General features: G+C 49.9%; 1 protein-coding gene across 3 annotated transcripts in view; it reads right to left on the bottom strand.

Moving 5' to 3' along the window:
* Window positions 1-14,888, bottom strand: part of ADCY9 (adenylate cyclase 9) — a 170,316-nt gene that overhangs the window by 133,501 nt on the left and 21,927 nt on the right. For 2 of the 3 annotated variants that reach the window (XM_058434122.1, XM_032144660.2), the window contains exons 1-2: window positions 14,410-14,688; window positions 12,463-14,198 (exon numbers count right to left, since the gene is read on the bottom strand). In XM_058434122.1, coding sequence (XP_058290105.1) covers window positions 12,463-14,155 — 1,693 coding nt within the window. In that variant the 5' untranslated portion in view covers window positions 14,156-14,198; window positions 14,410-14,688. Of the gene's footprint in view, window positions 1-12,462; window positions 14,199-14,409; window positions 14,689-14,888 lie in introns of those variants that run through there. The other variant, XM_058434123.1, reaches the window with a different exon arrangement.

Here is a 14,888-nt window from a genome sequence, read left to right as displayed (position 1 = left end):
CCCTATCTGTAACATAGTCAGGAAGTCTAGTACAATATTTGTTCAGGTGATTTTTTTTTTTTTTTTTTTTTGAGACAGAGTCTTGCTCTGTCACCCAGGCTGAGTACAGTGGTGCAATCACAGCTCACTGCAGCCTCAACCTCCCAGGCTCAAACGATCCTCCCACCTCAGTCTGCCAAGTAGCTTAGATACAAGCACATGCCACCATGCACGGCTAATTGTTTATTGTTTGTAGAGACAGGGTCTCGCTATGTTGCCCAGACTGGTCTCGAGCCCCTGGACGCAAGCGATCCTCCTACCTCGGCCTTCCAAAGTGCTGGGATTACAGACATGACCACTGCACCTGGCCTGTACAGATTATTTGATCACTGTCTACTTCCCTTTCTAGACATCACACCCCAAGAGGGCAGGGGCCACCCCTCTATCTCCAGAACCTAGTCCTGGCCTTGCCAATGGTAGGAACCCATTCAATATTTAATGAATTAACAAATGAGTTTACAGTGGGATACAGTACAGTTGAAAAAACCACTCCAGTTCAAACCACGGCCAATAGCTCAAGTTGCAAAGCTGAAGATCTGCTTATAATTCCTCAACCATCGAGGGGCCCATCATCTTAAGAACCTCCAGGCTCTGGGGACCTGAAGCAGCCTAGGAACGAGACTGCTGAACCCCCGAGGGTTTTCAGTAAAGAGGCAGCCAAGTTCGGCAGCTAGAGTTTAACCAGGGCGAGCTATCAGCGTTTTGTATTTTGGATACTTGCCCTTTTTAGTACAAGAAACTGACACAATCGCAGTCCCTAGTGTGTTCTAGGTTTCGGTACTGAATGATACAAGATGTGCACCAGATTGAGCGCAGGAAGAAAGAAACACCCTTTAGTGCAATATGAAATGTGACTCAGCCAGCGGGGAGCGTTAGTTATTGATGGAATGGCTGTCCACCAATAAGTCACTATGCAAGTAAGTGCTTTTCTTGAATTATCTCAGTTGATTCTCCCAACGACCCTCTGACAGAGACACCACCATTCCTATAAATTGCAGAGCCCCTAGGTAGCTTGCCCAAGGTCCCACAGTTAGGAAACCATACAACTGAGAATTAAGCCCGAATGTATCAGAACTCAAAATCCAAGCACCCAACCATTCAAGGGTGAGCCCTTCCAAAAAAAATTTACAGAAACAAAGTTCATGGTCGTTTCTTTGTTTGTTTGTTTGTTTTTGAGATGGAGTTTCGCTCTTGTTGCCCAGGCTAGAGCACAGTGGCATGATCTCGGCTCATCACAACCTCCGCCTCCTGGATTCAAGCATTTCTCCTACCTCAGCCTCCCGAGTAGCTGGGACTACAGGAATGTGCCACCACGCCCGGCTAATTTTGTGTTTTTAGTAGAGATGGGGGGTTTCTCCATGTTGGTCAGGCTGGTCTCGAACTCCCGACCTCAGGCGATCCGCCTGCCTCGGCCTCCCAAAGTGCTGGGATTACAGGCATGACTCACTACACCCAGCCATTTGTCTGTCTTTTGAGGCAGAGTCTCGCTCTGTCACCCAGGCTGGAATGCAGTGGTGCCACCTCGGCTCACTGCAGCCTCCGCCTCCCAGGTTCAAGTGATTCTCCTGCCTCAGCCTCCTGAGTAGCTGGGATTACAGGTGCCCACCACCACACCTGGCTAATTTTAGTATTTTTAGGAGAGATGGAGCTTCACCATGTTGGCCAGGCTGGCCTCCAACTCTTGACCTCAGGTGATCCACCCACCTCGGCCTCCCAAAGCACTGGGATCACAGGCACGAGCCGTGGCCAGCTCGAACTTGATGGTCTTTATCACAGACTTTGAACATGAGCAACAAAGATTTACCAGAATCACAAAGGATTTTTAAGGATTTTGTAAGAAAAGGTCAATGTATGAACTAAGGTCACTTGCTATTTCCACAGGAAACACATAATGCGTGTCACAACTCCAACTGGCGTTGTTTCACACACATGAGAATGTGTGTTTGGGTGGCACATACAAAACCCTCAGTCTTCCCATCTTGCAGCCCAGCTAGGGAAGCAGTTCTCAAAGTGTGGTCCGCAGATCCCTAGAGGTCCTTGAGGACTCTGCAAGGCATCTGTGGAGTCTAAACTATTTGCACAATGACACTAAGACAGCACTTGCCTTCTTCGGTGTTGACATTTGCAGTGACAGTGCAGAAGAAGCCATGGGTGAAACCACTAGTGCCTGAGCAGGTCCTGAGGCACAGAAACCAAACTGCACTAGCCCTCAGCATGTCCTTCACCACCCCACACTTACGAAAGGAAAGGCAGACAGCTTTGCTTAAGAATGTCCCTGATGGGCCGGGCACAGTGGCTCATGCCTGTAATCCCAGCACTTTGGGAGGCCGAGGTGGGCAGATCACCTGAGGTCAGGAGTTTAAGACCAGCCTGGCCAGTATGGCGAAACCCCGTCTTTACCATAAAGACAAAAATTAGCCGGGCGTGGTGGCACACATCGGTAAATCCCAGCTACTTGGGAGGCTGAGGCAGGAGAATCACTTGAACCCAGGAGGCGGAGGTTAGAGTGAGCCAAGATCACACCACTGCACTCCAGCCTGGGCGACAGAACGAGACTCTGTCTCAAAAAAAGAAAAAAGAAAAAAAAAGAATGTCCCTGATGAAGCTGTCAGCGTGAATGATTGTGTTAAATCGCAAGCTTGAGTAGGTGTCTTTTGAATAGTCTGAGTGATGAAACGAGAAGCACGCCTACGACGACGCTGCTGCCCATCAAAGCACAGCGGTCCTCGAGAAAAGCAGCTGTGCAGCTGTTTGGATTGCAAGCTGAATTGGCCACCTTTTTGGTAGCACATCATTTACACGTGACCTACAGACAAACTACGGTCATTCAGGCTTGAGTAGGGGCAGACCATTCCTGGGAATATGAACGAGTCTGTCGCTTCAAAGAAAATAACTGACAGTATTTGCCGCCAGTGATAAAAAAATTCCAATTTTCAAGTAGAGTTTTGGAAAACTTACATCAGCCACTGTGATGAACTCAACATCTTCAGACTATTAGACTTTACTGACGTCAACATGTGGAAGAGCTGCATCATTCAAGAGACCAATATTTTCCAAATGACTAGTGCGTGACGTTATAAAATCACACCTGGGTAAAAACCCAACAGCGTTTAATATAATAGTGTACAAAAAAATAATAAAATTTCAGATTCCATACTGCAACTAACCTTTAAGAAACTACCACTCAAAATAAAAAATCAGTGGGGTGTGATGGTGCATGCGTGTAGTCCCAGCTACTTGGTAGGCCAAGGCAGAAGGATCACTTGAGCCCAGGAGGTCAAGGCTGCAGTGAGCTATGGTAGCACCACTGCACTCCAGCCTGGGTGACAGAGCAGGACCCTATCCCAGAAAAAGAAAAAGAAACTACTACTCACTTGTTGAGTGTCTCTACAGAATCAAAGAAAAATATCCAGAATTACACAAAAAGGCTATGAAAATGCTCTTCCAACTAAAGCCAGATTTTCTAAACATTTTTCAACATATTGCAACAAACTGAATGCCAAAGCAGTTCAGAAAATTCAGCGAACACACTTGAAAGTGTTGAACATGGTAGATTTCTGTTGCGCACATATTATCACTTAAAAAACTTCAGCCATGGGTCGGGCGCAGTGGCTAACATGGTGAAACCCCGTTTCTACCAAAAATACAAAAAATTAGCCGGGCGTGGTGGTGCGTGCCTGTAATCCCAGCTACTCGAGAGGCTGATGCAGGAGAATCGCTTGAACCCAGGAGGCAGAGGTTGCAGTGAGCTGAGATCGTGCCATTGCACTCCAATGTGGGCAACAAGCGGGAAAAAATCCATCAAAAAAAAAAAAAAAAACTTCAACCGTTTATTAATCCAGACATTAAAGAGATTTGCAAAAATGTACGGCAGTGCCACCCTTCTCATCAAATTTTTTCATTTTAAAAAATATAGTTACTTTTATAAAAATGTTACTTATATTAACATGCAATGGGTGAAATGAATTCACTATTATTTTGAAATAAATTAAGAAAAGATTTTTAAGCTTCTCAGTTTGTTTCAATTTCTAATACCGTAAATATCAATAGACAACCTATATAAATAATGTACATAAACCTGGGCAACATAGGGAGACGTCATCTCTACAAATAATTTTTAAAATTAGGCCGGGCACTGTGGCTCACACCTATAATCCCAGCACTTTAGGAGGCGGAGGCAGGCAGATCACTTGAGGCCAACACCAGCCTGGCCAACATGGTGAAACCCCATCTCTACTAAAAATAGAAAAAAAAAATTGGCCGGGCATGGTGGCATGCATCTGTAATCCCAGCTAGAGGGGAGGCTGAGACATGAGAATTGCTTGAACCTGGGAGGCAGAGGTTGCAGTGAGTTAAGATCACACCACTGCTCTCCAGCCTGGGCAAGAGTGAGACTCTGTCTCAAAAAAAAAAAAAAAAAAAAAATTAGTTGGGTATGGCGGCATGCGCCTGTGGTCCCAGCTACTCAAGAGGCTGACATGGGAGGATCATCTGAGTGCAGGAGGTCGAGGCTGCAGTGAACTGTGACTGCACACTGTACTCCAGTCTGGGCAACAGAGCAAGACCCTGTCTCAAAAAGAAAAGAAAAAAAACCTACAGAAACAACAATTTCTACTGGATTAGAGGAAGGCATATAAGCTAGGTGCAGCTAGCCCTGAGCGTCGGGGCCCAGCATTTCACCATTTCCCAGCTTCTTCCCTCTAGGTCACACTCCTGCCACCACTACTGCTACAACTCATTCTGCCTCCACTGCCACCACCAGCCTCTAGCGGGGTCGATGTTCCCACCTATCCCAGAACATTGAGACTTCCCACTTAACTCTGCAGAAAGGATGCCAGGAATTTCTTACAAGTGCAATGCTAGCAAAGGCTGGGGAAAATGAGACAAAAAACCTGATTTCCAAGAGCAGACAAGTTTCACAAGGGGCAGTCTTCTTCGCTGAAGTTGACTAAAATTTAGCCATGGGCTGGCTTGGCTGGTGTGGTTCACTGGGTACATCCACGAGACTACAAGAATATCACTGCCGTCTGCAGTCTTCCCAGGGGAGGACCACCCTACCCTTGGCCCACACCCATGGGTAGCAGCCCCACATCCACCCTCTGATGCAGCTCAGTCCCTTCCCTTCTGTTCCGTGGCAGCACCGGTGCCTGGCCACTTCCCTTGCCAGTTCCCTTCCTGTTTGAAAAACTCTCATCTCTTCACAAAATTCCCTCCAGGGATGCTAGTTCCTGTTGGAAAAGGTCTTGAGGTGTGTCACAGGCAAACTACAAATGATATGCGCAGGGCCAGATGGATGACAGGTCCCTAAGCTCAGCTAGTCCAGAGTCAAGAGGGGACCTGCAGAATTCTAATGGTGAATGATCACACTCTTACAATACTGCAATTCCAGCAAAAACACCAATACTGAAATCACTAACCAAGAGAAAGACAAGACTTAACGGCCCACGCAGGCTTGTGCACACTCTGTGCCTGGACATGGACGGATTAATGTGGGTTTGTTTTTTTTTTTTTCCAAGATTACTATTACACAGCAAAATACATAGGCAACGCTGACCAATATGCAGAAACATAATTACTATCTAACCAAACTGGCCAGAAGACAAAAATCTTGAAACTTCTTGACTTGCTCTAATTGTTCCTTCTCCATGTTTCCCTTCCTTAGGCATTCTACCTGAAAAGACAGCATTCCCTTCCTTCTTCATCCCATTGGCAATTCAGCAAACCTTAACCTTCTCTTGCTTCACCAGAGGTTACTTCTACTCGAAAGCTTGTCTTCAGAATTAACAGCTGTGTCCTTGTCACTGGAAGCCAGGTCTCAAACAGCCTGAACAAATGGTCACTGGGGGCGGCTTGAGGGTCGACTCTACAGCTGTTTTCTGTCTCCCACCCGAGCTGCGGAGGGGAACTGTGTGCCTCATCTCATCTCTGCCATTTGCTATCTGAGAGGCTGTATCTCCACGTGCATAAGAGATCCTGCTCAAGAAAGCAGGTCAAGGCTGGGAGTGGTGGCTCACGCCTGTAATCTCAGCCCTTTGGGAGGCTGAGGCAGGTGGATCACCTGAGGTCAGGAGTTCGAGACCAGCCTGGCCTACATGGCGAAACCCCATCTCTCCTAAAAATACAAAAATTAGCCGGGCGTGGTGGGCACACCTATGATCCCAGCTATTTGGGAGGCTGAGGCAGGAGGACCGCTTGAACCCGGGAGGCAGAGGTTGCAGTAAGCTAAGATCGCACCACGGCATTCCAGCCTGGGCGACACAGCAAGACTCTGTCTCAAAAAAAAAAAAAAAAAAAGAATGCAGGTCAACGCAGAATTTCCAAGCAAGGAGACTGGGCTGTGCTAACGGGTTAGCATCCCAGTGGCAAGGGTTGCAGGCTGAGGTGGGGACAAGCTAACAAGGGAAGGAAGGGGTACACCTGAGCATGCAACTGAACCCCAAACCAACACCTGGCTAGGGTTCTGTCAGCTGGCAGGCCCGTGCCCAGGGTTAACGGGGCGCCCAGATTTCCAGCATGAGACAGGTGTTTGCAGAGGCTAACGCATACAGAATGCCTCTGTCCGCCGTCGGTCTGTCGGCCCACCAGACAGGGTCTAGATAGGAACTCCTCTAAGGCGAAGGTCTCGATCACAGAGGTGGCCAACAGGTGTCAATCTGCCCAAATGCACACCAGTGGGTCTCTTCCCCGAGTTGCTCCACAAGCATAAAGTTTGGCTGGGGAAAAAAGCTTTTTTAATTTCTGCATCTGACAATGTGATCACTCGCCGGTATTCCCTTCTTCAGAGATATTACCATGGGTGTGGATGAGAGTGGAGGAGTATCTTCATTCTGTCTTCCTAATATTTACATGGGAAAAGAAGATGCCTGTAGATATTTTCTAACGGTTTCACTTTCTGTCTTTGTGACCCTGTATCTATGACAGGAAAAGCCAACAGCTCGAGATAACACGTCTCACCATTTTTTGCTTGTGGCCCAAGGCAGAATACAACAGCCACGGTTCCCTCAGGCCTAGCGGTTTCATCCCAAATGCTGTGGAAGGTCCCTCACCTGAATCAGACCGTTTCTTCTTCCTTTTTTTTTTTTTTTTTTTTTTTGCGACGAAGTCTCGCCCTATCGCCCAGGCTGGAGTGCAATGGCGCGATCTCGGCTCACTGCAAACTCCACCTCCCGGGTTCAAACGATTCTCCTGCCTCAGCTTCCCAAGCAGCTGGGACTACAGGCACCTGAGACCACGCCCAGCCAATTTTTGCATTTTCAGCAGAGACAGGGTTTCACCATGTTGGTCAGGCTGGTCTCAAACTCCTAACCTCCTGATCTGCCCACCTCAGTCTCCCAAAGTGCTGGGATTACAGGCATTAACCACCACGCCCGGCCCATTTCTCCATATCTTTAATAACTGTCTCTCACACTTTTTTTTTTTTGAGACAGGGTCTCGCTCTTGTCACCCAGGCTGGAGTGCAATGGTGCAATCTTGGCTCACTGCAACCTCCACCTCCCAGGTTCAAGCAATTTTCCTGTCTCAGCCTCCTGAGTAGCTGGGATTACACGTACCTGCCACCACAACTGGTTAATTTTTGTATTTTTGGTAGAGGTGGGGTTTCACCATGTTGGCCAGGCTGGTCTCAAACTCCTGACCTCAGGTGATCCGCTTTCCAAAGTGTTGGGATTACAGGCATGAGCCACCATGCCCGGCCCCTCACTTTTTAGATTATTTCCAAAATCCTAGCAGTATGCTAAAAATTCCTGCAACCTTCTCCCAGTGACTGGCCACCCTAGATAAGATTTCTCACACTCATGTCCACCGCATCTTCCATATCCCCTTCCTGCTTGTTTGTTCACAAAACACTTTTTCTATTTTACTTATTTACAGTTTGACTCCCCTGCTGTCCCCTCTATTAGATCTCCCCTATCAGAAAGCCTGTTTTTTGTTTCTTAGAGACAGGGTCTCACTCTGTCGCCCAGGCTGGAATGCAGTGGTGCAATCACGGCTCTCTGCAGCCTCGACCTCCTGGGCTCCAGCGATCCTCCTATATTATTGACTTAAAAATTCTTGTTCCCTATTACAAGAGCAGGGATTTTTGTCTGTTTTGTTTATGGCTGTATCGCCAGAACCCAGAACCGGGCCTGGCACAGAGAAAATGACTCGCTGAATGAATAAGCAAGCCAGGGGTTCCAGCCTCCGTACTCTGTAAGCCCATCCTGCATTCTCCATTCAGACCATAGCAACTTCAAAGGCCCCTCACCCATTCCTGACTCCACATTGTCGCCAAGTCACTTCCAGAAACTTAAAATGCCATTTCCCATTCACATGGTCAAGCCCTTCCCCTCCTGCCAGTCGTTTGTTTAAATCTGGCTTTTGCCGTCCCATCAAGCTGCTCTTCCTAATGCCACTCAGATCCCATCACCTCCATCACTGCTGCCGTGACCTGGGACTGGGCCACCATCACCCCTACCTGGGATTTACTGAGCACCTCATTAATCTCTTTCCAACCCACACTCACTAGCTCTGAAAGAGTGAACTTTCTAAAACTGCAAGTCAGATTACCTAAGCCCCCTGTTGAGTGGTTCCCTGACACCTACAGGATCAAATCCAAACTCCTTCCCACGCTACCCACGGCCTTCCTTGTCCTGAGGAACGACTAACAATCGCCCGCCCCCACAGAGAAGCACAGGGCCCAGCCACGCCCACCTCTCCGCTCTGCCCTGGGGCTCTTCTGTCCACCTGGAGAGCCACGGCCTGATCTCAGCACCCAGCTCCAGCGGGAGCCCCCTCTAAAGCGCTCCCCACTCCCGGACATATTCCGCAGCATTTTTAACCGTGAGCTCACAGAGGTGGGGAACTATTAACGCAGGGCAGGCAAGCCCCAAAGTGGGGCCGAGCCCAAGAGGGTTCTTGGCTTTGCACAGGAAAGAATTCAAGGATGAGCCGGTGGCAGGAAAGAAAACAGCTTTATTGAAGAGGCAGGCAGTGTTACAGCTCCGTGACTGCTCCTGCAGAGCTGGGCTTTCCCAAAGGCGGAAAGTAGCAGCTCAGGGCAGTTTTGCAATCATACTTATACCAACTTTTTTTTTTTTTTTGAGACGCGGTCTCGCCTAGGCTGTTACCCAGGCTGGAGTGCAGTGGCCATGATCACAGCTCACTGCCACCTCCACCTCCTGGGTTCAAGCGATTCTTCTGCCTCAGCCTCCCGAGCACCTGGGATTACAGGCGTGCACCGCCACACCAGGCTAATTTTTGTATTTTTAGTAGAGACGGGGTTTCACTATATTGGCCACACTGGTCTCCAACTCATGACCACGGTTGATCCACCCGCCTTGGCCTCCCAAAGTGCTGAGATTACAGGCATGAGCCACTGCGCCCAGCCTTACCTTGTGCCTACTTTTAATTTCCTGCAGAGTAAGGGGCAGCTTAGGCAGACATTTCTAGGAAAAGGGTGGTGGCTTTTGGGTTGTCAGGTCATGGCCATGGAAAGAGGCAGTAACTCCGGGTGTGGCCATGGAGAAAGTAAACTAACATGGCACACTGGTGGGTGTGCCTTGCAGAACGCTGCTTCTGCCCCATCCCTGTATTAGCTAGTCCTCAATTCAGTCTGGCATCTGCACCCCGCCTCTGGAGTCGAGTCCCACCTCCTACCTCACGATCACAGATCCTCCTCCACATCCACAGTGCCAGGTGCACAGTCAGTGCCGGGGCACAGCACAGATTTCAGAGTGAGGGAATGTGCAGAAATCATGAAACTACCCTACTGCAGAGCCTGTTCAGATAAATTCGAATAAGAGGAGCTTCCTTCTGTGCTCCCAGGCTAGTTCTAGAAGCCCCTTCTCATTCTGTGGATGCCCATTCCTGCAGGGCGCTACTGGCTGCTTTTTAACCCTGGGATCGAAAAGGGGGTAAGAGGGAAAGGCTAATACACCCAGTATTGGGGGGTTGTTTTTGTTGTTGTTGTTTTTTAAAACAGAGTCTTGCTCTGTCGCCCAGGCTGGTGTGCAGTGGCGCAGCCTCGGCTCACTACAACCTCCTCCTCCCGGGTTCAAACCATTCTCCTGCCTCAGCCTCCCGTAATACCCAGTACTGTATAGAGAAAACATCTGCCACCAGCTCAAACGCAGAGGCTAAAATCGATCTTACATGTAGATAAGCTTAACTATGTGTGTGAAAGGGTCTTCTACAAACTGTGCTGTCATCTCAATTTAGCTTTGTAAGGACTGTTTCCAAAAGGGCCAGGAAGTTGTGTAGACATACTCTATTCCCGGAGTCCTATCCACAAAGGTTTGCAAAATGAGCTCAAGAAAACAAAATCGTGGTCTCAGGGAAACAGCTAAAGGAAAGAATATCACATTTAAAAAATCAGCAGCTTAGCTAAGCCTTCTATCTTCCCTACTCCCTACAGTACTAAAACTTTTATAAATATACAATGTACACAGATTTCAAGAAAAGTTAATTTACCAAATTTACACTATTTGAGGTTAAAAAAAAAAAAACACAAACCCACTCTAGCATTTTTTTTTTTTGGCTCTGTGTCTGAGACCCCAATCTACAAACTTAAAATAAAACTACTCATAAATTCACAAAATAGGTATTCAATGACTTGGCAATTTCCAAACATACTTAATAATTACACCCTTTTCATTTTTGAAATTCGAGTAATACAGCATACAAAGTACAGCTTACAAAACTGTTCTCATTGTCCTGTGGGCCAACATATTTAATTTAACGTACTGCCGCCCAGCTCCACCATCCCACAGTCTCCAAGGACAGAGCTCGCAACACCTGGGCCCTAAAAATGCCAAGGTGTCAAGCAGGGGGTTACACCCACAGCCCCGTCCACTGACGTCTTCAGGCTCAAGAGTGAGTGCCACCACCCTACATGGAAAAACACTCGTCACGGCAGCATCTTTCAAGTGAACAGCAAAGTATAGTTTCTGACCTCGTCAACATAGTCCTTAAAGTGCTCTAGGTTAGGGGAATTCTCGGGTGAAAATAGTTGTCGTCTACATCCATAAAATCTTCAACAGCAAACTTAGTAAAATAAAGAAAAATCAGAAGAAAGATGATGTTCCCTTGCCAGAGAACAAATACATAAAAGATACAGGAGCTCAGATCACAAGCCAGAGAAAGAGAATGCCAACTGGGTACATAGGATGATCTCACACCAACGACCTATGCAGGCCCTACCTCCACCACTGGACGTCTCTGACTGACACTATTACTTCTGCCGTCTCTGATTGAAACTATTATTTCTGCCGTCTCTGACTGAAACTATTACTTCTGCCATCTCTGATTGGAACTATTAATTACTTCTCTTTCCGAGGATTCCCTTTCCTGAGGCTTTTAACTGTTTAAGTATGCAGTGTGTGGGGACCACAAAATACAATACAGCTTAACAAAAGCAGGCTTTTAAAAAAATCAGTGTTATTTTCTCTACATACTTCCAAAATAGATGTTCCCCTCAATCCTGAAGATTTTAGTAAAACATAAGGACTGTTTAAAAAGGAGGAAGTGGGGGAAGAAATGTAGCAGATTACTTAAAATCTTTCTTTTTCGTCCTACTTATTTTAACATCATTTTCCAGATCTCAAAGACTGTTGTCCTATATCAGAAAAAAGAAGCAGCCCAGTAAAAACATCAAGAATAGCAGTAAGGAGCTTCAAACCAGGGACCAGGCACCAGATCCAAACCTGAGAGGCTGAGGGAGGGGCATACCAGCTCTCCTGCGGGTAGGTTTCTCCTTCCAAATCACCTGGTGGCTGGAGAAACTCAATATTAAGCTCTCCACTTATGGCAAATACTATGATAATAAAACATCCTTAAACAAATGATGGCTGAAAGCTGAAAATGCAAACTTTAAAAAAAAAAAAGACCTAGATAAAAGGCAGCGTGTACTCCGAGGTAAGTAACTCCGTCTAGTTCTCCAGAGACCTGCAGGACTGCGCCGACTTCCTATCCCTATTTTGAGGATAAGCAAAGCGAGGCCTAGAGAGGAGAAAGGTTTTATTCTCCATGTTTTCACAAAAAGGGCAGAGAGAAACATTTGGATGGGACTTCCGGGTGACCAAATGAAATGCAAAGGCAATTTCCTTAAGTGCTAAAAAGTGCTGAATGCTGAAGGGCTCCATACACTTACATTCACCGGACGTGCCCCCACATTTCTGACAACCAGTGCTTATGCACGTTCAAAGTTCTCCTTCCTTCTAAAGGTCGCATCTAGGTCATCTCTGCACAGCGTCCCTTTCTGCAGTGTGAACAGATCTGTGATATTTGACCCGCTGGAGGAAAAGTCACAGTGTCCCTGGATCCCCCCATGGTAAGGCATTCTGAGATACCTGAGCTGCCTCCAGACACTGAGGCTGGAAGATTTTTTTTTTCAATTTAATACAATCAGGATCAGGGAGGGGGAATGCCGAGATAAAGAAGTGCACATACCTTTCAACTGGTCAGCAACCACGCTCTGGCCCAGCCGTTCGATAACTTTCCCATCTTCCATTTCGTACCGGTCATCTAAGTATTTTGCGGTGGCCTCAGAAATGTGAACTTTGCCGGCCACTCCCAGCTGCTCCATGAGATTGGCCAGGTTCACATCGTTGGACCACACGTCAAATTTAAACCTCCTCATGCCCAGGATGCCGCACAGGACGGTGCCCGTGTGCACCCCGACTCTCATGTTCACCATCTCCTTCTTCTCCTGGCAGAACTGCTCGATGGCCTTGATCATGCCCAGGCCCATCTCGATGCAGCAGTAGGCATGGTCGGCCCGGGGCTCAGGACAGCCCGCCACGCAATAGTAACAGTCTCCCAGAGTGCTGATTTTCTCACACTTGGTCTCCTCACACAGGCGGTCGAAGCGACCGAACAGATCGTTCAGGAGACCCACCAGGGCGTGGGCGGACTTGTTGGCACTCATCTTGGTGAAGCCCACGATATCTGCAAATAAAATACTGACTTCTTCGATCTGCTGCATCTTAAAAGGGCGGAAGGCTATAGGAGCTTTTTGGATGGAAGACTTTTTCTTCCTGTTCTTGGGGCTCGAGGTGGCATGCCTCTTGACAGAATTCTCACTCTCCTCATCCCCCTGCTTCATTAAGTCATCGGCTATGATTCTTGGCATCACGGAATGAATCATCCTCTCTTTGAGGGCTTTTTCCACTTCCAGGTCCTTCCCGTGCATGATGGATTGCCCTACCTTGAGGAAGGTGCTCCTGGACCTCACCTGGGACATGACGAACAGGTGGACACCGATGGCGTGGATGCAGCCGTGGAGCAGCGCTCTGCTCAGCAGCTCCCAGTGCAAGGCCCCGGCTCCGGGCGAGGGGAAGCAGGCTTCATCCCGGAAATGGTAGCCAAAGGTCTCGAAAAGGACAGAGTAGGCCACCCCCAGACACAAGCTCAGGTACAAAGGTAAGTGCATGACGGTATAGAGCAAAAAGAGCACTTCGATGCACATGGAGAAGCTCCCCACTTGAGATAAGCAGGCATCTGTGCGCTGGGCTGTGGCCGTAAGGTTGGAGCTGTCGCCGCGTCCTGAGACAGGCGTCAAGACCTGGAACTGTGCAGCCAGGGTCAGGGCGAACACCAGCAGGGTGAGAGCCAGCGAGGTCCACGCGTAATGCCGGGCGTACAGCTTGGTGAAGGTAAACAGAAAGAAGCCCACACATACCAGGAGGAAGCACAGCGCGGGGGCGACCATGACGATCAGTCCGGATCTCATGTGGACCGCAAAATAGATGCTCCACAGAAGGCAGGCGAAGCCGATGTAGAAGAGCGCATACCGGAACCGGCGCTGGGTCTGCGGGAAGCAGCGCTCCAGGCAGGCCTCCTCCAGGTTCACCGAGTCGAACTTAGGGTCCCACCAGCGGCTGGAGGCCCTCTCGAACAGCTGGGGCAGCTTCTTCTGCCTGCGCAGCCGGCCTCCGCCGCCCACTCGCCGGGGGACGCCCCCGGAGTCCCCAGAGCTGCTGCAGCTGGAGGAGATGCTGTATTTGCAGTGCTTGGGGTGGCTGTTGGAGGACAGCTGCTTGGGGTTGATCTTGACGCGCACGCTGTTGCTGTCCCCGCTGGAGTCGCAGCTCACCTCGGTGCTGTGGTGATGCAGCAGCTGCTGGTGGGGCGGGGAAGCCATGTTGTCGAGCCCTGGAGCCTGCCCCGGCCGGGGTCACCAGTACCTGCCAGCAAAACGGGGAGAGTTAGCGGCGCTCCCACCTAGGCATGCACACCTGGAGGCCCGGGACCTGCTCCTGTCCTAAGGGGCGGCTCCAGCACGCGACTTGGACAGGCACCATCTGTTCCTCGAAACTGTGGTTCCCGGCTCAGCCGTGGCCCCACCGCCCCCACCGCCCCCACCTTCGAGGCGGACAAGAACCGCTCGGGACGGACCTAGAGAGCCCGGGGGTCCCCGCCGCGTGGCCGCCGTGGGTCCGGGACCGCTTTGCTCGCTCGCCTTCCGCGCCGCTCGCCCCGAGGGTGGCCTCCGCGCCGCGCGGCTTCTCCTCCTCGCGCGCTCGCCTCCTCCAGCTGCGGCTCCGGAGGGAAGTTCAGACCTTGAGCGCTCCCAGCCCCGCGAGCCGCCTGCGCACAAACAACTCCGCCGGCGGCGCGGAGCCCTCCATCCTGCAGGAGCCGCGCTCCGATGCGTCAAAGGCGGCGCGCGGCCGGCCCCGGCCCCGGCCCCGAGCCGCGAGCTTCGGCGGGCGCCCCCGGCCCGCGCTCCCAGGCCGCCCCCCGCGCTCCGGGCCGGCCCTGCCCGCGGCGGCGGGCGCTGGGGGTAAGGGCGCCCCGGGCTGCGAGTGCGCGGAGCCCGTCGGCGCGGCCCGTCTAGCGGGGCCTGCTTCCCCCCGAGTGCGCCGCCGCCCCCG

This window comes from Hylobates moloch, unplaced genomic scaffold (assembly GCF_009828535.3).
Source record: "Hylobates moloch isolate HMO894 unplaced genomic scaffold, HMol_V3 SCAFFOLD_23, whole genome shotgun sequence".
Taxonomy (NCBI): Eukaryota; Metazoa; Chordata; class Mammalia; order Primates; family Hylobatidae; genus Hylobates; species Hylobates moloch.
The sequence above is the reverse complement of the archived record's forward strand: the minus strand, read 5'-3'. Positions and strand labels throughout refer to the sequence as shown.